At 40.8% G+C, this 26,532-nt stretch overlaps 2 protein-coding genes across 2 annotated transcripts; one reads left to right on the top strand and one right to left on the bottom strand.

Moving 5' to 3' along the window:
- LOC117469023 (multidrug and toxin extrusion protein 1-like) lies at positions 1-21,816 on the top strand. Its single transcript, XM_034113417.1, has 17 exons — positions 1-15; positions 867-968; positions 1,059-1,127; positions 1,211-1,359; positions 6,269-6,311; positions 7,453-7,497; positions 8,061-8,158; positions 8,249-8,346; positions 17,948-18,061; positions 18,141-18,208; positions 18,322-18,430; positions 18,715-18,790; positions 19,859-19,928; positions 20,050-20,182; positions 20,306-20,400; positions 20,496-20,538; positions 21,513-21,816. The coding sequence occupies exons 1-17, from the start codon at positions 1-3 to the stop codon at positions 21,731-21,733; spliced, it is 1,548 nt and encodes a 515-aa protein (XP_033969308.1). The 3' UTR covers positions 21,734-21,816.
- A 230-nt stretch (positions 21,817-22,046) lies between these two features.
- LOC117469022 (multidrug and toxin extrusion protein 1-like) lies at positions 22,047-26,532 on the bottom strand (the record flags this gene model as incomplete). The annotated part of the gene is made up of 17 exons (XM_034113416.1): positions 22,047-22,547; positions 22,701-22,808; positions 22,916-23,010; positions 23,098-23,230; positions 23,404-23,473; positions 23,588-23,663; positions 23,748-23,856; positions 24,014-24,081; positions 24,171-24,284; positions 24,400-24,497; positions 24,582-24,679; positions 24,796-24,840; positions 24,970-25,012; positions 25,334-25,482; positions 25,570-25,638; positions 25,810-25,911; positions 26,290-26,532. Coding segments are annotated over 17 exons (1,920 nt in total), but the record flags the coding sequence as incomplete, so codon positions are not given.

Here is a 26,532-nt window from a genome sequence, read left to right as displayed (position 1 = left end):
ATGTGGCCGGACTGGGTCAGCTTCCAGGGCTGAATTCTAGTCCCAGTCCGCCCCTGAGACAGGCCATGTTAACATTGAACAAATAGGCTCATCTTATTATTATACTGTGTGGTTAACTACAGTAGGTCAAACTGCTTTCTTAAATAATGTTCAAATTGACAATGTACATATATTATATAAAGTATAATAAAAGGTAACACAAAAAAGCCTTACTACAGCAAAAAATGCTACCTATTTGATGGACAAATTAAATGTATACTAAAACTGTAACACCAAGCCTTCAATGTTACTTGTGTGTAGATGCAGCCCAAGGCACACGAGTGACACAACTTCAGATGGAGGGCCTAGCACACTTTGAGCCGGCAGCACTAACTGACAGTTAAGAAGTAGACAGAAGAACAAATACTTTATTAATGCCACAAAGGGAAATTCAATCTGTCAATATATTACAAATGCACACATAGTCGTAAAGTTTCACGATACGAAATGGAAATGTGATGTCTTCAACAGCAAGTCTGACATCTTTTGAGGATACCAGCAAACACCACATATAACACTGCTCACACGTACCACAACACAGGGAATAAGATTTAAAAAGAGTTCGCTTCTTTACAGTAGCTAACTCTGAGGATGCCCTATAGTCACAATCCACCTGTTGAAGACCCGTGGACTAAATAATAGGCTCGATGGTAAAATGTAATAAAAAATGTCTTTAAAAAGGCCCAAAATAGTTTGCAGGCAAATAGGTAATTTAACTTACTCAAAGTTGAAGGTAGCTGAAATACTCCCCAACAGTGTAAACTACTACACTGAGTATGTGTTTGTTGTCTTAGTTACTTTTGATTCATTTTTATTTTTCTCAACAGGTCTTGTCCCATCTTTTGGCTTATACATTGAGTTTTGTAAGTGCTATTTTCTGTGGCCATCTGGGTACGGTGGAGCTGGCAGGGGTGTCTTTGGCTACATCAGTAAGTACAGCACAGTAATGTTCTTCCAGTGAAAGGTGAACCAATAAATAAAACAGAAATCATCCACTAATGTTTTGGTTAAATCCTCAGGTTATTAATGTTATAGGTATATCTGTTGGAAGCGGTTTGGCTTCAGCATGTGATACTTTGATTTCTCAGGTATGAGCTTTAGCCTGACATATAATATTTTTCATCAGGTGTGATAAGTATCGACTGAAAAATAAAAATCTTTCTGTTTTTAGACCTATGGGAGCCAAAACCTTCTGAGGATTGGGGTCATTCTTCAGAGGGCAATCCTCATTTTGTTACTGGCTTGTTTCCCATGTTGGGCAATTCTCATCAACACAGAGGCAATTCTTTTGGCTGTCAAACAAGAGCCAGAGGTAGCCAGGTAAGCTGTGAACTGCTTTAGTTTGTTTTGCTTTATTTATTTATGTATTGTAAGAAAAGAGTATACAGTGGAGGAAATACGTTTTTGATCCCCTGCAGATTTTTGTTAGTTTTCCCACTTACAAAGACATTAACAGTCTATAATTTTATAGTTTTATTTGACTAATGAGAGAGAGAATATAAAAAAAGAAAATCCAGAAATTTACATTATATAAAAGATAAAAATTGATTTGCATTTAACTGTGAGAAATAAGTATTTGATCCCCATGCAAAACATGTCTTAAGGCCCTGACACACCAGGCCGTATTCGGCCGTCTTCGGTTGTCTGGCGACAACGCGTTCCTTGTCGCCCAAAGTCAATTTGGTGTGTCCCGAACCCTCGGCCGCGACACGCCTTATTTGGCCTTTCACGGTCGACACCCGGCTGATTCAACATGTTGAATCGGCCAAAATACGGACACAAGCTATCGGGCCAAGAAACCACTCTGATCAGCTGTTCAGCTAGCAAATGAGAAGCGAAACGGAAGTGAGGGACGTAAACAAACGATTTAAAAAGGCACAGGACAGCAGCTAAACCCCAGCAGGTGATACTTAAAAGACATCAAACATAGCCCTTAAATGTCCTCTCTTACCTCCCACACATAGCAGGGACATCTCTGATATCGGCGGGAGCGTCCCCGGCTGTCCTCTGCTGAGAGCTCCGTGATTTTTTTGGTCAAGTCCGGTTTTTCATCTCATCGGTTTATTTGTCAGTATAAAGTTGCAGGATTAGTCTCAAGTACCTCAACATTGTCCTTAAGTACAGTGTCTAAGTAAATGAGATACTGTCTACTGCTGTTCATTTACCTATTGTGAGTCGCCTCGGATAAAAGCATCACATGGAAATGTAAATTTAGCAAGAAGTGGCCATTATTACATTACTACATTGCTGACTCAATAAACTACACACCCGCCAGAACACTGCGATCATCAGATGCAGGTCTATTAACTGTGATTTTATAGTATGTCTGCACTTTATGTGCTCATTTCATCATTCATGTATTTTTATATTCTAAATAGGGCTGTCAGTCGATTAAAATATTTAATCGCGATTAATCGCATGATTGTCCATAGTTAATCGCGATTAATCGCAAATTAATCGCACATTTTTTATCTGTTCTAAATGTACCTTAGAGGGATATCTTTCAAGTTTTTAATACTCTTATCAACATATGAGTGGACAAATATGCTTTATATGTTTGTTTATTATCATTTGAATAATGACAAATATTCTCATCATGAATATTAAACACAACAACCTCTGAACATTACAAATACTCGCTTCAATTCAACCTGGAACCTCTCATACAGTGTGTGTGTGTGTGTGTGTGTGTGTGTGTGTGTGTGTGTGTGTGTGTGTGTGTGTGTGTGTGTGTGTGTGTGTGTGTGTGTGTGTGTGTGTGTGTGTGTGTGTGTGTGTGTGGTGTGTGTGTGTGTGTGTGTGTGTGTGTGTGTGTGTGTGTGTGTGTGTGTGTGTGTGTGTGTGTGTGTGTGTGTGTGTGTGTGTGTGTGTGTGTGTGTGTGTGGTGTGTGTGTGTGTGTGTGTGGTGTGTGTGTGTAGTGTGTGTGTTGTGTGTGTTGTGTGTGTGTGTGGTGTGTGTGTGATCGTTGGAGCTATGTGCAGCTCAAGGCATATATGCTCGAATGGGAGCTGCCTGGACGCTGCAATCATGTTGCGCGTACTGTGCTGAGTGTGCTGACTTTTCGTACAATGTCCCACTGTCTGGCTACCTGCATAAAGTCAAGTGCTCGGCGCAGTTGTCGGCGAAATGTCATTGAAACAGCTCCTTATATCCGTTAGCGCAGCTAGCTAGCACCAGATGCTAACAACAACAACAACATCAACACGTAAGGTGTGCCTCGCTCGCGCGAGTCGCGCCACACATACACACTCCCTCCCGGTCCTCCCGATGGCCAGTCCGGGCCTGCCGGTGAGCGTGGAAGTGTGGTCTGCCACAAGCGGGCGGCAGGAGCGGGGCTGTCAGCATCAGCTTGTAGATGGTATTTTACACTCGATGCGCTCTGAAACTACGGGGCGGCCGAGGACAAAAAATACACATGCGTTAATCGCGTTAAAATAATTAGTGGCGTTAATTTTTTTTTGCGTTAACGCGTTATTAACACGTTATTAACACGTTATTAACACGTTATTAACACGTTAACTTGACAGCCCTAATTCTAAAACATGTTTTCGATGGACGAGAGTGAAAATGGAACACACACGCTATTTGTTTGTTTATATCAGTCTGTTCTTCTTTTCTGTCTTCCGGTTGTTGCCTATTTTGAATGACGAATACACACTACCGCCGCCTGCTGGTAAGGAGAGTTATTGCCACTCACGCATGCGCAGTTCGTACGTGCTCGGCTGAAGTCTTTGCGGTGTGTTCCAGTGCAACACATGGCCAAGACGCAGGAGAACTCGTCGATGGAACTGTCGGTGTCGGTGTCGGTGTCGGCGAGTTCTCTGGTGACTGCCTGGTGTGTCAGGGCCTTTATGCGGCTTTCACACCAGCGCTTTTCCCTTTCTAGCTCCTAGCTAGAGCTTTTCTGGTTCAGCTCCGGTTTCCCTTTTCTGCTCCCGCTCTGTTCACACCGCCCAGAGCTGCCGCTGCTGCGTCATGACGTCACCGTTTACATCGCTGATTTTCTCCCCAACGGAGCTCACAACAACAACAACAACGGGGGGGGGACTGCGTCGGGTCGATGATCGTGTTGCTTTTAATCATACGAAGCCAGATTAAATTAAATAACGACTTCTCCAACCTTATACTTTTCTCCAGAGTGCCGTGGTTCATTGTTTATTAATGTGTTTCAGCGGCATTTACCGACCGCTGCAGTGCTGGCTGCTCTTCCACAGGAGTTTATTCTCCCGTTAGCTCCGGGTTAGCTCACACGGCTCTAAAGTATTCACTGTCTGACTGTCACACAAGCAGCTGATACATATCCCCAGTTCCCCTTAAGTGAATGTGTGTCAGTCTGAATTGACGCTGTTTGGCATCACAATGCTGTTATGAAAGTTTCTCTGGTATAACATGGGTGATGTTAGCATAGCAACCGAAGCTAAACTGACTACTTGCTAAGCCGTTTTCTACAGGCAGTGTGTGGTTGCCTTCTAGTCACTTTGCTCAGCGCTACTGCTTGTAGGCAGACATGACGAGACTCTTCAGTCGACCCATGTTCAGGGGAGGTGGGTTTAGTTTCCTGCACGCCTCAACGTAAGAGAGACGTAAGCGACGCCGCCTCTAGCTCCGAAGCTCTTGCCTCTAGACCGACAATTTTTTGGAGCTGGAAGTGAACCGCATTCCGGAGCTATGAGGCGGCGCCGCTGCGATGTGAACAGGAAAAACCGGTACTTTTCAGCTCCAGCTCCGAGCCAGAGCTGAAAAAGCGCCGGTGTGAAAGGGGCATTAGTACTTGGTGTAGAAACCCTTGTTGGGCAGCACAGAGGTCAGACGCTTCTTGTAGTTGGTCTCCAGGTTTGTGCACATCTCAGGAAGGATTTTGGTCCACTCCTCTCTGAAGATCCTCTCGAAGCTTCAGCTCCCTCCACAGATTTTCTATGGGATTAAGGTCCGGAGACTGGCTAGGCCCCTCCATCACCTAAATGTGCTTCTTCTTTAGCCACTCCTGTGTTAGCCTTGGACGTATGTTCAGGTTTATTGTCCTGCTGGAAGACCAATTCATGACCCATTTTCAGTGTCCTGGCTGACGGAAAGAGGCTATCAGCCAATATTTTCCTGGTACACGGGCCCGTACATCCTCTCCTCGATGCAGTGAAGTCGTCCTGTCCCCTTAGCAGACAAACCTCCCCAAAGCATAATGTTTCCACCTCCATGCTTGACAGTGGGGGTAGTCTTCTGGAGGTTATAGTCAGCATTACATTTTTTTACATTACATTTCATTTAGCTGACACTTTTATCCAAAGCGACTTACAATTACCAATTACAGGGACATTCTCCCTGGAGTAACTAAGGGCTAAGTGCCTTACTCAAGGGCACACTAGTGGTGGTGTTCCTGGCGGGATTTGAACTCACAACCTTCCGATCTTCAGCCCACCTCACTATCCATTAGACCACCACTATCACATCTCTCTTCCGCCTTGCAGGCGCTGCAGGATTTGATCCATTATGGTGTAGTGTGTTACCAATAGTTTTCTTGGTGACTGTGGTCCCAGCTGCCTTGAGATCATTAACAAGTTCCTCCTGTGTAGTTCTTGGCTGATACCTCACCTTTCTCATGATCATTGATACCCCATGGGGCGATATATTGTGTGGAGCCCCAGACCGAGGGCGATTGATGCTCATTTTGTCTTTCTTCCATTTCCGAATAATCGCACCAACAGTTGTCTCCTTCTCACCAAGCTGCTTTCTGAAGGTCTTGTAGCCCATTCCAGCCTTGTGCAGTCATCAGAGGGTGCGGACCTCAGGGTCAATCTTGTCCCTGAGGTCCTTAGACAGCTCTTTAGTCTTGCCCATGGTGGAGAGGTTGGAATCTGATTGATTGATTCTGTGGACAGGTGTCTTTTATACAACAATTTGATATTAGCAGTACATTTTTAAAGGAACAGGACTTATGTAACCGGTCTGTGGGAGCCAGAATTCTTGTTTGTTGCAAGGGGATCAAATACTTACTTCCCACAGTTAAATACAAATACATTTGCATCTTTTATATAATGTCAATTTCTGGATTTTCTTTTTGATATTCTCTCTCTCTCTCATTAGTAAAATAAACCTACCATTACAATTATAGACTGTTCATTTATTTGTAAGTGGGTAAACTTACAAAATCAGCAAGCGATCAAATACTTATTTCCTCCACTGTATATTTCAAAGTATATTTAATGTTGATATTGAAGTAAGATTTTTGTCTAGGATGTCCCAGTTGTATGTGAAGATCTTTTTGCCAGCTCTTCCTGTGAGTATTTCTAACCTCTTAGTATAAACCTATCCTATCTGCATTCAAAAATAACATTTTTCTATTTAGAGAGACGCTTTTTATCTGGGAATACATATAGCTTACAGTATAAGGATTAAAATGAGAATGAAAATAAAAAATGAAAATGAATAAAATCAATCCTTGAAAACAAGTGCCATTTATTCCCAAAATGTTAGCTTATAACACACAACAACATACAGTGTTTTATTCAGATTCAGATACCGTTGAATGCCATCTTTGCAATGAATACAAATAGGAACTTAGTGTGGCATTAAAAGTGCGACAGTGTAAATAATTTTTTCACACGTGCAGACAAGACAAAACAGTGAATGGAGTGGACAAATCAGTGCAATGAGTGGACAAATCAGTGCAATGGAGTAGACAAATCAGTGCAATGAGTGGACAAATCAGTGCAATGGAGTTGTATAAATGGTTACCTCATTACACAATTAAATGTATTAAACTATAACAAAACTCTTAAGCAAAATGTCTTTCTACCTCAAATACATAGTCCGACTTCGTGCTCCTGCTCCTGCTGGGCTGCCACACAGCTACTAAACTTCAAGGTTGATGAGGGAGGGGTAAATGCTGTTGGAATTTGAATAAAATTCACCAGGAGAGTTTTCTTGACTATGATAACAAATTCCGGTGGTTGGAGCTTAAAATAAATGAATTCAAACATGTACCTCTCACGAAGGACCACCCTAATGTGTGTGTGTGTGTGTGTGTGTGTGTGTGTGTGTGTGTGTGTGTGTGTGTGTGTGTGTGTGTGTGTGTGTGTGTGTGTGTGTGTGTGTGTGTGTGTGTGTGTGTGTGTGTGTGTGTGTGTGTGTGTGTGTGTGTGTGTGTGTGTGTGTGTGTGTGTGTGTGTGTGTGTGTGTGTGTGTGTGTGTGTGTGTGTGTGTGTGTGTGTGTGTGTGTGTGTGTGTGTGTGTGTGTGTGTGTGTGTGTGTGTGTGTGTGTGTGTGTGTGTGTGTGTGTTGTGTGTGTGTGTGTGTGTGTGTGTGTGTGTGTGTGTGTGTGTGTGTGTGTGTGTGTGTGTGTGTGTGTGTGTGTGTGTGTGTGTGTGTGTGTGTGTGTGTCCAAATATATAATTGAGAGATTTCCTTCTTTGTTGTAGGCTACATTCATGTATGCATTACAAACAAGTTATCTGCAAAACCAGGTAAGTCCATTAGATAACTATCTGATGAGATGAATTAAGAACAGGACAGGTTGATTACATGAAAGAGAAGTCATAAAGCCAAAATGTATCCAAAAAGGATATTAGCTGAAATGCTATTCGTCAGACTTCTATTGCAGTAATACAGAGTTGCACCAGGTTGCAAGTTGATGTGATATTAGAGGTCAGCGTCCGAATGATGATGAAAATGAGGTCAGGGCATATGAATGTGTATAAAATTTAGATTTGGACCAAGGTTTTGTTTTGCATTTATTGACTTTGGTAAATCAAATTCACATCTTTCTGTCCAGGTACTGAGTTCAAAACCTGTACATTCTGCATCTCAAGGACTCAACAACGCTATAGAATGGTCCCTTTACATTTAAAAGTTACAAATGCTCTTTATCAGGTACAAGGTATCATTTGTTAATCATACTTCTGTGATGGGATGATGACTCAGTGTAGGAAAACCCTTAACAATCTCCTGTAGTAATCTTTGTGTTCTCACTTTGCCAATGTCTAACAAGAATATATGTCATTTATATTATATGTGGCTCTTCTCTCAGAGCATCATATGGCCGCCGGTAATCACAGGCCTTATAGTCAACATTCTCAATGCTGTCATCCAGTATATCTTCATCTTTGTATTACATCTGGGAATAGCGTGAGTATCGCCTATTGACTTGTTTAGTAACGCCATTATTGCTTTTTTCCCCCACAAAACCAATATTTTGCAATGAAATACTCTTTACAGTGGTTCTGCTGCTGCCAACGCCATATCCCAATACTGCATGGCTACAACTCTGTTTGCTTATATCATTTGGAAAGGTCTTCATAAGCCCACCTGGGGAGGTGAGTAACACATAGACTGACAGGGTTTGGCAAGAGTGCGGACCCAAATGCAGAACAAACAGGGGAGGCAGATATACTGTAAGGACAGGAACAAAAAGCTACGTTTATTAAAATGAAAGCTGTACTTACAAAAAAATGGCAGGAGCAGGCGAGGTGGAACAAAAAGAAAAGAAACAAAGAAAGAAAGAACTAAACGGGAACACTCAGGAGACACGGGAGGGCAGACCAGGGAAATCCAGAAAATGACATCAGAACCAAACCACACGAAAAACGACGACAAACTGACAAGGAACACAAGGGAAAGCAAGACTAAATACACAAGACAAGACACAGCTGAAGAGGGCAAGTGAAACTCAGGGGCAACAGGTGAACACAATCAGGTGAACTGAAGTTACCTACTGTAACTCCAGCTTCTATGAGTATTGGCGTATCGCTATTGGGTAATCCCCCTGCGCACCCGCGCTGCACTGAAACACTTGTAGTCCACGCCCGCCCGCAAGGTGGGCCCCACCCTCGGGCTCCCTTCCGGTATAAATAGGAAGGAGGCCCGACAATCTGCTCCCATACAAAATAACTTTTCTTCAGCTATTCGTGGAGCCAGTGGGGCCCAGAACTTAGAGGGCTACGCCAATACTCATAGAAGCTGGAGTTACAGTAGGTAACTTCAGTTCTATTTCGTATATGGCTTCGCCCTCTAAGGCTATCGCTATTGGGTTAAGGGCGAAGCAAGATGTAGTCTGCGCCCCACTGGGTCCCCCCGGTACAAGAAGCACAGACACACCCGCTCAGATAATAACCCATGCCTATTGCGCCATGCGAATGGCGCATCACAGTCCCTGGAATATAGCATAACATGAATATTTACCATGAGGGGACGAAGGCTGGGAATAATACATACCTGCCGCTGTGAGAAAGTAGAGACGAAGGTCACACTTTGCCCAGTGACAGAAAGGAGGGGGAATAGCAGCTCTCTGCGTGCAGACAGGCAGGAGAGCGCACAGCTGGGTCCCCAACATCACTCACTCTGACTAGACATTCCGTACGAAATGTGTCAGGGGAAAAAGGGGGACGTCCCTCTCATAAGAGGGAAATGCAGGCCACTCTCCGTGTGCCGAGAGGCAGGAGAGAGGCGCACAGCTGGATCCCTGACGTCACTCACTCTGACAGGACACTCAGCACAGGGTGCGTCAGAGAGCAAAGGGAGACATCCCTCAAATACAATTGAATAAATGAACAGGGGGGAAGACCAAGATGCAGCAGTGCAAATGTCTTCCACTGACATTCCTCCGTGCAAAGCCGTGGAGGAGGAAAAATTCCTCTGGTGGAGTGCGCATTGATGTTCTCCGGGGGATCCACCCCAGCGGAGACATATGTGACACAGCTTCTCACAGCCAGTGTGACAGCCGTTGTGCAGATAGAGACTGCCCTATCGAGCACTCTCTATAAGGCACAAACAGGCGCTGAGAACGGCGCAAGGCAGCCGTGCGCGCCACATAGCAGGACAGCTGAGATGAGACGTGGCTTCTTCCTCCGACCTGTGAGGAGGGGGAAAGAAGCCAGCCAGGGTGATCACTCTTGACCTAAAAGAGTTTGTGATGACCTTAGCCTTAGGCATGAAGCCGGGTTAGGGCGTAAACCAGCTGAACTGCCATCTCCTTGGATCCGGAGACATGACGGAGCCACAGAGAGAGCGGTCAAATCACTCACCCTTTTCGCTGATATTGGAGCCAAAAGTAATAGCCTACTTTGGCTGATAACAGTTTAAGGGGAACATGATCTAAAGGTTCAATCCTCTGCTGATCAGCCTGCTCATCCATCTGTCCATCACACACACACTCTGAGAGACACTCTGAGAGCGGGCGCACATGCTCGAGATGTGTCGTGGTTGTCATGGCGACGAGCCACGTCAGAGCCCTCGCCACCGCTGCCCGCTGAGGCAACCGAGGTCGGCCTGGAGCGAAAGGGCTGTGAGGGAGCCCACTCACCCACTGTGCCCGTCTCCCCCTGGCCGAGGAGGGCACACAGCATGTGAATCCAGGCAGGACTCACACACTGTGTGCTAGTCATAACTCATTATGAACCCAGAGCCACATGAGGGACAATCTCTCACACAATTGTCACCCATGTTTACTCTGCAATTTGAAGTGTCTCTTGTGCTTCAGTAACGGGGTGCTGAAGAAAAGAGGGAGCAGATTGTCGGGCCTCCTTCCTATTTATACCGGAAGGGAGCCCGAGGGTGCACTGTAAAAACAGTTCCGATGGTGAAGTCAACAAAACTCAATTTTTTTATGTAATTTACTTGCCCTAAATTAGTTTTTTTTCAATGTGCGTTTAAATAAGTAACACGTAAGCAACAATGAGAACATGTTTTAAGAACTCATTAATTTGTAAATTAATATCACATTTTCTGAACTTTCTTTAAAAAGACGTTTTGGAAAACGTAATAAAAATGCTTTTTTCAACGCCACGGTCATGCCACGCCCTCAAACGAGAATACCGCGGTGTGAGACTTCCTGTTCCTCTTTGCACTGGTTCTTCAGCAGTTGGACACGTGTTTGCGTTGGATCCTCCTCAAACCATCATAAAACAAGTAAGCATGCCACCTGAGTTATTAATTACTGCTTTTTAACTAGAAAGTGTTATTTACTTTTCTTGTATTCACTGTTTTGAACGAAACATCGACATTTTAATGCATGCCAGCGCCATTACTGCTGTTAAAGGTAGACTCAGCCCTGTCGTGCTCATGTAGTCTATTTCTTCACGCAAAGTTGTTGGGCAAAGTTTGCATCAAGTGCTTACCGACGCAATTCTGTTAAAAGTGGTTAAGTTAAGAGTACGTATTAAGAATCAACTCCGCAAACTGTTCCCCTATGCCGCTCTAAGCGTTGGCCCGGGCACCGTGATGCGGCCGCGGGGCTCAGAGGCTCTCCTGCCGTGCATGTTGTGCGATAAAATACCTCCGTTAAAACTATTCCCTACTACTTTATAACCCAGCGGTTATGTAAGAGTAAGTTACTAATGCGCCTATTTGATATTAATTCCTCTATATGTATTTCGCCGTTTGTTTTACTGTGAGCAATGAATTATCTTTCTACAATCTTAGTGTACCCAATTTAAACTCATAGTCTGCAGTTACAGCATCGAGTTGTTATTATACAAAATTAAGTGCAAACTATATTTTTCATGCTTATGCAACGCTATAGATGCAAATCCATGTTGGAATCTGCAGGAGAGTTAACGTTAGCTCTCAGTAGAAAGTCACGGAGGTGACTTCAGTTAAGGTGCATTCAGGCGCAATTCAGTAAAATTGTGTATTGGGCGAGGAGGCATGTATAACGTCAGCAAGATGTGTTCAATGTAGAACAGTAAAATGCAGTCTTTAGCGAGAAATATCAATAAATACAGTTTTATTAAGGAGATGTTTTACTACAACATAAAGTAGATATTAGACAGTATGCAAACGAGATAAAGGAGTGTATATTGAAGTTATTAGGATCTGCTGTGTAGAGAATCATGGAATTGTACTGGTATCTAACAATACCATCCTTAATAAATGCCATCCTTATAAATGTATATAAATACAATACCGTTTTAAATGATACTTGTGTTTTAATGTTTGATTCCATTAATTAATTAAATATGTTTTGATGAATTCTACTGAAATGATTGTTACATTGTCATCATGTAACTATTTTGTTCTTTCATTTGCCTCACCAGAAAACAGTCACACCTCCTCTTGCCTCCTGCTATGGACTTCAGGTTCACATTAGGTAAGCCCTTGAGTGTGTCAGACTAGTTGTTGTTTCAGAGGTTAATTCAAGACGTGTTATGTTTGCATACCAATATAATGAGCATCAGGTAAACGTACCCATTTCTATTTTTTTAATCACAGATGGGATACCACTCAAAGTGATATTTTAAAACATTATCGACTCCATCATGGAAACCTTTGGACAGAAACGTGCCTTGCCCTGCATTCATGTAGACTGGCCTGCGCTCTCACTTATCAAGATAAAAGTTGAAATAATCGTCTGTTCTTTTTATTCTAGGACCCATGTGCCACTTTCAGGGTGCGTACGGGTGCTGGAAATCCTTGAAAATGCTTGAAATTGTACGAGGTGTTTTCAAGGTTTGAAAAGTGCTTGAATTTTGGGAATGGTGCTTGAATTTGGGATAAAGTGCTTGAAATTGTAAATGCTTTACTTCGCTTTTTAGATTAAAAGAAAATAAAGAAGTCGGAGCGCGCTTAATTGCTTCGCTTTTACATAAAACAGCTCCGCTCCGGCCTTCCCGCGCAATGCGCGTGACCGGCAAGTGTTTTTGTTACGTGTGTGACCTGGGCATTCTGATGAGTGATAGATGACAGTATGCCAGGAGGTTGCCATTTCAACGAGCGTTGGCTAGCAGAAGACAAATACAAGCCATGGCTAAGACGAGGGTCAAGCGAAGCCCAAGAGTAGCCTCCTGCAAAGTGTGCAACAATAACGATGCGAGAGTCTGCGCTGACGAGCCACACCACACGAAAGGTACGCCATAGTAGAGCATTTTAGATTAGGCTATCGTTGCATGTAAAATACATGACACTTTTCTCTGTGCGCGGCAAAAGAAGCTCGCCAAAATGGCTTCACTAGTCTGGCAGTATTTTAAGTGTCCGAAAATGACAATAAAATAGCGGTATGCAACGTGTGTGTGAAGCAGAAATCCTGCAGCTCCACCCGCTGTGACGGACCGGTGAGCGGAGCAGAACACACATTAAGAGTTAGACCTAACACACTTAGCTATTTTATCTACCTCTGGAACAAGCTAAACTAGTTATAAATATATTTATTTTTCACTGTCGGGTCGCTCATTACTGGATCAGTGAGCTGCAGGAGATACTGACAGGCTGTCAGGGGAGAGAGAGAGGGGGAGAGAGGAAAAGAGAGCGGTATCGGCCGATACTGATTCCGGCGATCGGCTCCAAAATTGGCGATTGGAGCATCCCTAATAATTGTATACGATATGTTTTATAATGATTGATCATGAAAGTGTTATCAAAGCTGGTAAAGTTGCAGCTAGTTTGAATGACTTTGTATACTGCAGGGTAGCTTGTGGATTTACTCCAGGTGGAACTAAAGTCTGATTTAACACTTGATTATATTTCACATCATTCATCCACATCTGTGAAGTAACTAAAGGGATTATATACATGCAGTGGAGGAAAAGTACACCATGTACCTCTGAACTGTAGTGGAGTAGAAGTACACCGTGTACCTCTGAACTGTAGTGGAGTAGAAGTACACCATGTACCTCTGACTTGTGTTTACTGCCAACCTAAAAGTACCTCAAAAATAGTAATCAATAATGTATTGAAAAGTTATTTGGCTGATCGTTTTATATTGGCTCAGCCAGGTTATATGGGATGCCCAGTCTACATACAGATGGGTCACTCATTTTGAAATATTAAACTTAGTTTTCTTTTCTAACATTTTTAATTTGTCATCCTCATGTAGAATGCTATTATGAAACACACATTTGGTTGTTTATAGCATAAAGAACATCTGATTTAATGTGAGGTAGGGAAATAATCATTTGAGTATAAGTATGTGTATATAAATATGTCATTTACAACAGCTGTAAGATGCTTGAAAATGCACCTTGAAAATGCTTGAAAAGTGCTTGAATTTGACTTTGGAAAAGGTGTAAGAACCCTGCACTTTATATAAATCTCTGAGCATGAGGTGGGGTTAAAAATAAGTAGTTGGACATTTTATGAACTATATCAATATCATGACTATTTGGTTCATTTTCTTGCAAACCAGCCTTTTTTTGATGGCTTAAACCCCTTGTAATGCATGTGAATAGCACCTGTTACCGTCTGTTAACAGCTAATGTAAACTGGCTCGTTATGTTTTCAAGACGGATTTGATTTTTGTTTTGAGGAAAACACATGGTGTGTCCTGATTTGTACTCAATTTCGTGTTTTGTTTGTATTTACAGGGAACAGCAGAGGTCGAAGTGCAACAGGCTCGTGATGCACAGCATGAAGTTATACATTGCCCAAGAGCCAGATGCAGTTATAACCATCAAGTAATAACCATGTGTCTCCATGTATGTTAATGTGTTGTGCTTTTAAACAAACTTGTTACTCTTTTATGACAACTGTTTTGAAATAATCACATTTTAATAAAATGTATTAACATGTCCATAACGTTCCCTTTTTTAATTTATTTGTTTAATCTGCGATGTTTCAATGCTATCAAATATTTAAAGGGTTGGATTGAAATCAGGAAGAGTTTGTCGTATATAGCAGGGTGCGTACGGGTGCTGGAAATCCTTGAAAATGCTTGAAATTGTACGAGGTGTTTTCAAGGTTTGAAAAGTGCTTGAATTTTGGGAATGGTGCTTGAATTTGGGATAAAGTGCTTGAAATTGTAAATGCTTTACTTCGCTTTTTAGATTAAAAGAAAATAAAGAAGTCGGAGCGCGCTTAATTGCTTCGCTTTTACATAAAACAGCTCCGCTCCAGCCTTCCCGCGCAATGCGCGTGACCGGCAAGTGTTTTTGTTACGTGTGTGACCTGGGCATTCTGATGAGTGATAGATGACAGTATGCCAGGAGGTTGCCATTTCAACGAGCGTTGGCTAGCAGAAGACAAATACAAGCCATGGCTAAGACGAGGGTCAAGCGAAGCCCAAGAGTAGCCTCCTGCAAAGTGTACAACAATAACGATGCGAGAGTCTGCGCTGACGCCACACACCACACGAAAGGTACGCCATAGTAGAGCATTTTAGATTAGGCTATCGTTGCATGTAAAATACATGACACTTTTCTCTGTGCGCGGCAAAAGAAGCTCGCCAAAATGGCTTCACTAGTCTGGCAGTATTTTAAGTGTCCGAAAATGACAATAAAATAGCGGTATGCAACGTGTGTGTGAAGCAGAAATCCTGCAGCTCCACCCGCTGTGACGGACCAGTGAGCGAAGCAGAACACACATTAAGAGTTAGACCTAACACACTTAGCTATTTTATCTACCTCTGGAACAAGCTAAACTAGTTATAAATATATTTATTTTTCACTGTCGGGTCACTCATTACTGGATCAGTGAGCTGCAGGAGATACTGACAGGCTGTCAGGGGAGAGAGAGAGGGGGAGAGAGGAAAAGAGCGGTATCGGCCGATACTGATTCCGGCGATCGGCTCCAAAATTGGCGATCGGAGCATCCCTAATAATTGTATATGATATGTTTTATAATGATTGATCATGAAAGTGTTATCAAAGCTGGTAAAGGTGCAGCTAGTTTGAATGACTTTGTATACTGCAGGGTAGCTTGTGGATTTACTCCAGGTGGAACTAAAGTCTGATTTAACACTTGATTATATTTCACATCATTCATCCACATCTGTGAAGTAACTAAAGGTATTAAATACATGTAGTGGAGTCAAAGTACACCATTTACCTCTGAACTGTAGTGGAGTAGAAGTACACCGTGTACCTCTGAACTGTAGTGGAGTAGAAGTACACCGTGTAACTCTGAACTGTAGTGGAGTACAAGTACACCATGTACCTCTGAACTGTAGTGGAGTAGAAGTACACCATGTACCTCTGAACTGTAGTGGAGTAGAAGTACACCATGTACCTCTGAACTGTAGAGGAGTAGAAGTACACCATGTACCTCTGAACTGTAGAGGAGTAGAAGTACACCATGTACCTCTGAACTGTAGAGGAGTAGAAGTACACCATGTACCTCTGAACTGTAGTGGAGTAGAAGTACACCATGTACCTCTGAACTGTAGAGGAGTAGAAGTACACCATGTACCTCTGAACTGTAGTGGAGTAGAAGTACACCATGTACCTCTGAACTGTAGTGGAGTAGAAGTACACCATGTACCTCTGAACTGTAGTGGAGTAGAAGTACACCATGTACCTCTGAACTGTAGTGGAGTCAAAGTACACCATGTACCTCTGACTTGTGTTTACTGCCAACCTAAAAGTACCTCAAAAATAGTAATCAATAATGTATTGAAAAGTTATTTGGCTGATCGTTTTATATTGGCTCAGCCAGGTTATATGGGATGCCCAGTCTACGTACAGATGGGTCACTCATTTTGAAATATTAAACTTAGTTTTCTTTTCTAACATTTTTAATTTGTCATCCTCATGTAGAATGCTATTATGAAACACACATTTGGTTGTTTATAGCATAAAGAACATCTGATTTAATGTGAGGTAGGGAAATAATCATTTGAGTATAAGTATGTGTATATAAATATGTCATTTACAACAGCTGTAAGATGCTTGAAAAGCTTGAAAATGCACCTTGAAAATGCTTGAAAAGTGCTTGAATTTGACTTTGGAAAAGGTGTAAGAACCCTGATATAGGTTCCGGCAACTCAATTGTGTTTTATAATTTACTTTATTCTCGTGTGGTTCTTAGCAGATTGTTATTTGCATTGGTTACACTTAATATCTGGGCTTTTAATTGTAGGCTCATCTCATCTTTTCATATGCAGAAAAAATCACATTAGTGAGTTTACCCAACTCCTATAATTGCTTGGAATCGCTTGACACATATTTTTTAAGTTTTAGCAAAGTAACACATTCTTGAGTAGAGGAAAACTAAAGAAAGTACATTTCACCAACTCAAAAAATGCAAAAGTTGACTAAACTCTTAAAATTGCTTGGAATCACTTGACACATATTTTTTAAGTTTTACCAAAGCAACAGTTTTTACAGTGTGGGGCCCACCTTGCGGGCGGGCGTGGACTACAAGTGTTTCAGTGCTGCGCGGGTGCGCAGGGGGATTACCCAATAGCGATAGCTTTAGAGGGCGAAGCCATATACGAAATAGAACACAATCAGACAATCAAACAGGAGGGAAAACACAGAGACAGGAAGCAAATACAGACATGAGAGAGGAGGAGAACACCTTTCAAAGTAAAACAGGAAACTGACAGACTGACTACTCAAAAATAAAACAGAAAATAAACCGATCAGGACATATAATAGGCCCAGCATATCATTAGCAGGTGCTAATGAATCATTCCAGGGTTGAAGAAATCTCAAAGCGGTAGGATTGTAGCTCTGAAGAAACAAAGTGTTTAGATTAAACATAGTTTGGAAATAATAATGATTATTGCATTTCTTATTTGACTGTTACAATATATGGAAAGCAAAAATCGAATTATGTTAGAAGTCCTCCAAGACAACATAACACGACCTACTATATTAAGAGACAGATTCAAGGCTGTATGTGCAATATGTTGTTTCAGAAACATCTTGTGACAGTTATTGATATATTGTAAAATAAAAGAACGTCAATAAAGTGAAGGATAGTGTGGTTACGTTCTTTAATTTATGAAGAAAAGTCAATTTCCCCATATTTTGTTCTACAAAGCAATATAAAGTGCATTCAGACTTCTCTGTTTTATTTAATATTTCAGCCTTTATGCATACTGCAAAGGAACCCTTTACTGTGCATTGCTGTTTTTTCCTAATTATTTATTTGCTTTTACATTTTTTATCGGAAGTTAAGATAATTTATATCGTAGTTGATCAGACCGACTCAAAGATGAAATTATTGAGAGTGAATTATTTATTTATTTGTTATTCTTCCAAACAGGCTGGACCAAAGAGTGCCTGCAGGACTGGGGCTCATACATGTACTTGGCCATCCCCAGCATGGTCATGACGTGTGTTGTGTGGTGGTCGTATGAGATTGGAATCCTTTTGGCAGGTAATGGCCACTTTGTGGTTTAAAGCATTTGTGTGAACTAAAGTTAGTAAGAAATCTAACGGCTGTTTGTCATTAACAGGTCTAATAAGTGAGGTGGAGCTTGGGGCTCAATCAATTGTGTACCAACTGGCAAATATTGCATTTATGGTAATCTGTCCTCTAAAAATGACTGAATCTGCATAAACGGTTATGGTGTCAAATGAATGACCAATTTCTACACGCAGTGTCACAGCATTTTAACGTAGTATTTTTGTTATTAGTTCCCTTCGGGTTTCAGTATAGCTGGCAATGTAAGAGTTGGACAAGCGCTGGGAGGCGGAGACACAGAGCAGGCTAAGCTGTCTGCTAAACTGACAATATTCTGTGCAGGTCAGTATGCTCTTCAAAACTATTAATGTGGTTTATAATATCTTATACAAATGTATTTTAAGTCAAGATAATTCTAGAATAATTTATATTTAGAACTGTTATTTCACTAAAGAAATACTACAAGGTTGTCTTTGACCTGGAATAGCATGCCTTGAGCCAAAACGTTTTCAAATGGCTAGCAGAGCTAATTATTGTCACAAGATTCTCAGTATATTTACAGAAAATAAACTTTCTTTAAAATGATGAAACCTGTGGAAAATAAGGTCTGTTACTCTTTAACACAGGGTCCATGTCTATATGTTGGTCAATTCTCCTTGGCAGCCTGAAGGGCCAGATGTCATATGTCTTTTCAGATGATGAGTGAGTAAAAAAAAAAAAACCCTTTGCAACCACAACCATATTCTTTACTTTTGTTTAAAAAATAACACAGGGGCTGTTGTGTTAACAAACACAGAGTAAACTTTTGTCTGAGGGAGATAATCGGTCTCCTAAATGACCTTTCACTATTACATTGAACTTTGCCTAGATATTCCTTTAAATATTAACTTGAAGTAAATGTTTTGCTCATTATCACTGTGACTGTGACACCACAACTGAATTGAAAGGTTTAAAATAGTTATTTTTATGTTATCGTACTTTAAATTGTACTTTGCTTGAGTATTTGCATGTAATGCTACTATTTGCATGTAATGCTACTTATGCTTTTACTCTACTACAGGCAAATATTGTACTTTTTACTCTACTAGATGTATTAAACTCTCCTAGCTACTTTGCACAAATGAAAACACATGATACATGTGTATTTTTAATTAAAAAAAAAGGTGTCTAAAATTGGCTCCACTTTGCCAAACTACATTATTAATATGATTTGACATTTATAAGAATAATATTATTCTACAACACTGTAAAAGAGAGCCATGCTGTGTACTGAATACTTTTACCTTTAAAACACAAAGTACATTTTAATAATAATATATACTTCATTTCAGGATTTTTACTGAGAACTATTTCCACCACTGCATATTAACTATGTCTCTTTACAGAAAACATTTTTGGATATCTCTTCTTATGAAAGCCAGTTTAAAAAAATCATTATTCACCATCTTTAAGAATAAAATGTTAAATCAGGCTATTCATTATATATGTAGAAACCCCTCTTTAAAAATCTTCAGAATATAAGTACAAATGAAGCTGGAAAGCTTGTTGTATGTACAGCTACTGAAGTAGAGATTTATGGCTCAGATTCTAGAAAAAAAACATTTTGAGGAAACTGATTTTAAGGAAATGTCATACATTTGGCAAAATACTACATTAGAATAAGGGTTCAAATTGTATCTAAAATATATTCAACTTCCCCAGTGGATTGAATCCAATCTCATGTCATTTTTACCTCCCACACACTGAACATTTGAGTCTCACTTCTTTCAGACAAATCCGGCAAAGGGTTACTGATGTTTTGTCTATATATGCTCCATTCATGATCCTAGATGCACTATCAGTAAGTATTACGGAAATGTCATGCAAACAATATCTTATGATAAACCTATAGATTGCCTTTGCAAAATACCAGGTGCTTTCTTTCCTGTCTCACCATCTCTTCATTCTGTGTGCGTGGCTAGGCTTCCTTGGGAGGCATTATAAGAGGAGCAGGTAAACAGAAGATTGGAGCCATTTGTAACATTTTGGGATTTTATGGTGTCGGTTTTCCCATTGGTGTGCCACTGATGTTTGCAGCCAAATTGGGAATCATTGGTAAGATGTACAGCATGTTTTTGAGCCTTCAGCTTTTTGTTGCCACAATGATGCTAACTGGTTATTTTAAAGTTTTTAAACTGGTGTCTTTTTTTAAGTATGAGAAATGCTTTATTCCCTCAGGACTATGGATAGGCCTTCTTACCGGTGTGTTTCTGCAGGTCATATTCCTATCTTCTTATTTGTTAAGAATGAACTGGAATAAAACTACAACAGAGGTAAGGAATTAAGAGTCTTCACATTCAGAGTCTAATAAATCTTCACATTGTAAAAGGTCTTTATGAATAAACATTCATACATTGTTTTCTTGCAGGCTCAAATCAGAGCAGGAGTGGTTGGGAGCTCTACAGACACAAGTAAGACTCCACAAAACACTGCTAGAGTCTCCCTGTCTACTGTTCTTGAAATGGCTTGAGAAAAATGTTGAAACATGCTTAAAGTGACAGGTGCAGGGGACATCTTCAACAATATACCTATATACATAGTATTTATATAGTTTAGGTCATTTATCAATGCTTCATATATGACTTTAACTATTTAACAATTGTTAAATAGAGTCAGCCCTATATAGATCATTAATGTTCAGCAATTAGCTGTGAAAAGAAGAATTCCATTTATTAAACATGCTGCTGTCATCTCAATAGAAGTTACTGTAACGCAGGGGTGTCCAAACTTTTTTCACCGAGGGCCACAAACAGAAAAATATACGAAGGGCTGGGCCACTCACTAGACTATATTGCCTCATAAGTTCAGTTATAAGTTAGCAAAATCAATCAAATGTAGGTAAATGATGCTTGTGAGGATTGGCAGCTCATCCCTTAAAACAGAAGCCTCAGAGTGATTATAATAAGGAGAAATAGGAAGGGTGTATTTCAAGCTTGTTATGTAAATAAGTCACTGGGCTTTTTTCTTAACAACTAAGATATGTTAGAAAATGTTTCCAACTTTAATTGACTGAATGTATTTAAAAAGTGGTCTTATGAACACATGAATACTACTGTGTAATTTATTTTTACATTTATATTTCAGAAGTACAATATAAGACAAGCACAAGTTTAATTTGTGGGCCATATTTCATTATACTTTTTTAATTTGCTGAGGGCCGATTCAAAATGGTCCGCAGGCCGCATTTGGCTCCCGCTCCGTAGTTTGGACACCCCTGCTGTAACGTATTAAACTAAGTTAGGAATCAATAAAAACTAGAATCGTGCATCAAATGTTAACGCAAAATAGGAAGAGTTGAACGTAAAACAAATATTTTACAAAAATGTCAGATGAAATATTTTTCTAAGTTAGAAAGTTTATATATGTTTATATGTTGTATGTCCAGGTCCACAACCAGAGGATCCAGGGGACTCACAGGACAGTGCAGGAACAGACACCGTGGAGCTGGAGGACCGCGAGGCGGGGGGGCCCGCAGTGAGTCCGGGGGAGGAGGAGCTGTCTCTCAGAAGTCTGCTTCTGCGCAGAGGCCTGGTTCTGGCTGTCATGCTATTCATCCTGGCTGCTGGAATCATTATTAACCTGCTGATCAATAACTTGGTTACATGATTGTGAGCAAAGTCAATTCTATTCAGCAACTCGAAGTATTCGAGGTAACCCCTAAGGCACTGCTGCACCGTCTGATGCGGATGTTTGTACTGTATCGCACGATGCCAAAGAAGGACATGCAGAAGACAGTCACAGGTGCAGGCGGGCAGAAAGTAATGAATTCATCTCCTTAAGCAATACATAACTCTTGAGTCATTATTTTACTAGATGACCCTTTGCATCTGCTACGGTCATTAGTGAATCCTCTCACAAACACATTCTGTCAAAGAAATTAAGTCAAACTACAGACATTGCCAAAACATTTGTATTTAATAAATAAAGTTTTGTGGTATTCTTGGAATCAACATTTTATTTGGACTTTTGGAAACACAAATGCAGATGTAACATAAATATGTAATTATCCATTAATAAATTAATTGCGTAATGGAAAATATTATTTCATCCATTGCCAATAATTCATAATATTTTATGACATTGAGTGGGAACAATGATTTAGTGATTAATGATCTTATGGTTATCCTTCTATTGGGACCAGTGCAGTGGAGAACGTTTCATCAGGGGTATATGTCGTATTGGTCCAGTCCAAAGTAAAGTTGGCCTCTGAATGCAGCATCTCTGGCAAAGGCACCAGGAAGTGCACGCTTGCTCCCACAGCCAGAAGTGAAACTGCCGCAAACATAACGGGGCCTCGTCTGAGGATCAGCTGTGTAGTGGAGAGACGGCCTCCCTTCAGCTGCTGGACCACATGTCCCCTCTCTGTCTCTGTGTTCCCGTTATGGCAACCGGAGCTCACAGACATGTAGCCGTCCACTGACTTTGGAGAAAGACAGTGCCCGTTATTTTACTTGGTTGAGTCATATAGATGGCGAGCAGTGTCAAACTAGCCAAAGATAGCAAATATGTCAATTGATAACAAGAGGAAGCAGGCTTTGAAAATATAGATTAATTGTTGGGTTTGGCCACTTACATTCCCATTACTCGCTCTCTGGTAATCAGTGTTGTCACCCGCAGTGTCTGACAGGGCATCTGTGCTTAATAAAGTCATGGGAGTGTTTTTCTGCGCTCGCTCCACAGCCTGCAAACAAATACAAACAACAACTTTACATTTCTCAAAATCTTACAATAGGTTTTAAATGCAAAATGTGTAAGTAAGTCCAAATCATGAGACGCTGCTGAACGTGCCTCCTCTGTAATTGTCTTCCAGTTGAGCTTGAAGATGACAATGGTGTAGAAGGTGGATAATACAATGACACACATGAGTAGTCCCAGCCAAAAACCTGCAAAGAAAAATGTGTCTTTTATGGGAAGAGAAGGTTTCAAGTGAATGTTTTTTTATTAAGTAAAAGGTCACTTCATGTAATTACCAATTATTCCCATTTTTGCAACAAAGGTCAAAGTAACGCCGATTGGAAGTGCTATGCCGTAGTATCCAAGGAAGTTGGCCACAGCAGGAATCTTCTGTTTGCCTGTTCCCAAGAAGATGCCTGTGCACACACACTAGGATGTAAATAAAAATATCTCAAATCATTAAGCAGTTTCTCCATTGGCCGATATATTGTATTTTCGGGATAGCTAAAATAAATTATATTTGCCTGGTTATGCTCGCACAATGCAAATATAATCTGGTAATATACTATGTATGCTTAACTAACAAAAAATGGTCGACTCACCACAATACCATCAAAGAACTGAAGGAAACAGTAAGCATTTATCAAGTGCGAAACCAGACCTATGATCTTCCTGAAAAAAGTTTTTATAATTAACATCTATTTTTCTTGTTCAATATTTGTATGTAGCAATAGCAGTATAAAAATCGTAGTTTTACAGTTATTGAATAGTGAGTGCAGTTCTCACTCATCAGAGGTAAAGATGTAGCCAATCACTGTTTTAGTAGAGCCGAGCACAACACCTTCCACAACTGCGATGCTTGCTGGAAAAGAGCGGCAGTGAAATCTGTCAAATGTAAAATGTTGAAGAAATGAAATTACAGATTAACAACATTTTTATAACTGACCTGCAAGAGCGAAAGAGATCTTGCTGGTGAGGAGGGCCCTGGCAGTGTCTCCCGCACCGAGGGCATTTCCCACTCGGGCGCATGCTGCAGCTTGAATACCTAGAGGGAACTATGGATTTATTTTTTTTAAAGAAAAAGTATTAAAAAGAGTCGGCTCTTTAGAGTCTTTGGAAGTACGCTGACTCAAATTGAACATTCCTTGAGATCAAATATGTTTACAGAAAGTTTAAAAGTAAGAATATAATGCTCTGAGTTGTGGTTAGTACCATGTAGGTGATGAAAGCCACCATTATCACAGCATGTTGGGCTGCCAGCTGGTCTTCACCCAGCATTCCTGATTATCAGAGACAAGAATCACAATTTAAGAATTTAATCTAGTTTCATAAAATCAAATGTCTTACTAATATATATTAGTTGTGTTACCTGCAAAGAATACACCAAACTCATAAAGCCACCACTCAAAGCACTTCATCATTGTACTGGGAACGGCCAGTTTCATGTAGGAGCCCCAGTGCTGCAGCGATTCTACAGACCAGCCTGCAGGGGGAGAGAGACTTAGTTGTGAACAGGGAAAAAACTTGGAAGATCAACAAATTGTTCCATGAGATCGTAAGGTCACCACAACTATCTTCCAAATATAACTGTCCCTCACCTCCCCATGTTTTTACATGGAGCTTCTTCCAGCGAATGTAAGCAAACAGAAATACACAGATGTAAATCTGAGACAGAGCATTGGCTGCTGCAGATCCGCTGTAAGACATGCACACAGACAGGGTGATATCAGTGTGTTATAGTTGAAATCAGATTCAAACTGAAATATGTGAGGACACTTACCTTACACCCAGATCCAACCAGTATATTAAGATGTAGTTTGTCACCAAGTTTGCTATGTTTGCCATAGCAGCAGCGTACATTTGTGGCAGTATTATACCCTGAGTACACAAACAGCAGATGATGCAATGAGGACCACTTATTGCATCATATTGAAAAAAATGTACTACGGTTTTATAAACTGAAACATGATACAGGGTTTATAACATAAATGCACCTGGTTCTGCAGGTAAGACACTTGAAGAAGTTGTAGAAATATTGCCTACAGAGAAACATGATGTCATTAAGTTGGTTCTTATTTATTTTACAGCTTATGGAGCTGAAAAAACTGAAAAATAATGGAAACGTGTGTAATATTCAGCTGAAAGGTTAGAGAAAAGGTAAGACTCACTGGTACTGCAGGAAGGAAGCTTGTAATATACACTTGGGCTATTCTGAAATCAAGATATTTTAATTAAAAAACAAACAGGCACTTATCAATCAATTACACTGATCAATATCATTCAATCTAATTGATATCATGCCACCATTAGGATGATAGTGTTATCCTGTTTCCTTGTGGCCAAAGATAAATAATACAGCTTTAAAGAGACATTTTAAAACCTTTAAATAATTTGTGCAATTAAACTGTGATATATACTTTATACAATTGGTCATTTGTTTAACATTTGGAAAACTGATTCCAGTGAATGGGGGTTTAAACTTTTCCCCACCAATAGCAATAGTATCACTTCATGTTTGGTGCTGTTAGTTACCTGGTCACCTCAGGGCTCTGGCCCATGCACAATAGGATGGCCTGGGCATTAATGAGCAGACCCCAGCAGGGCAGACAGAACAACAGCAGGATGATGATGCCCCGCTGCAGGATCACTCCCACCCGACGCAGGTTCTTACCACCAAATGTCTGCAAACAGAACAGACCATGTTCAACATTTTAGAAAAGGGTGTTATAAACAGTTGGCGTCTGGAGGAAAATAATCATTGGGCAAACCTGAGACACCAAAGTATCACACGCCAGCCCCAGACCAGTTCCTGTTGCTGCAGTGGTGACATTAATGGTCTGAAATGAATATGAAACATATTTGATTGAATGAGTCTTTTGTACACTCAAATACTCTGATGCAAGCAATATTAATATGAATCATACAAGTAAAAATACTACATATTGATTGAATCATGATTTTCTTATTCTCTTGATAACTTGCACAAATCAAGCATGATTAGCACTTACAGCACAAGCTAATCCATAGCCAGCCATCACTTCATTTCCCAGACGCCCAGAGAACATTGTAACCACAAATGGCAACAGGTAATTGAGGATTCGAGAGCACAGCTAGAAAGAGAAACATCGACAATGGTTCACTTGATGCAGTTACAGTACTAGCTCACAGATGATACTTTGTACATTTCAGTAAATACAAGTTGCAATTAATTAGCATGGCTCTCAGGCCGCGCTTGGCAAATGACAAAACAAACTGACAAATCTTTGGCATCTTGCAGCCACCTCGCAGCCTCTGTGTAAAACCTGCCAACAATGTTTCAGGCCAATTGATTTCTGCTCCTCAGTCTCAGAGCTGTTTGCCTGACATTTTAACCTATTCTTTGGCAAAGTAAAAATGTTCATCAATCTTTTCATCAACATTTTAGCAATAACAGCCTCAATCCACACAATTCCTTAGCGACAGAAAAAGGTATGAAAACAGTGCCTTACCAGAGGCCCTGTCATCCTCAGGATGTGGTACAGTTCCTCTCTGTGGGCCGCAGGAACCCTGCGGTGCACCCACCTGCAGATGAAATTCCTGTCACTGGACCCCTCCATGTCTGCTGGCATTATTGCAGGTCCTTCTCCTGGATTATCTGTCTTTTCTGTCCGTCTTGTCTTGTCTTGTCTTCGTGGCCCTCCAGGATGTTGGAGAGGATAGAAATATGTGCTGCTGTCACAGCTGCTCTGGAA

The sequence above is a fragment of the Trematomus bernacchii genome, unplaced genomic scaffold, assembly GCF_902827165.1.
Source record: "Trematomus bernacchii unplaced genomic scaffold, fTreBer1.1, whole genome shotgun sequence".
NCBI classification, from domain to species: Eukaryota; Metazoa; Chordata; class Actinopteri; order Perciformes; family Nototheniidae; genus Trematomus; species Trematomus bernacchii.
The sequence above is the reverse complement of the archived record's forward strand: the minus strand, read 5'-3'. Positions and strand labels throughout refer to the sequence as shown.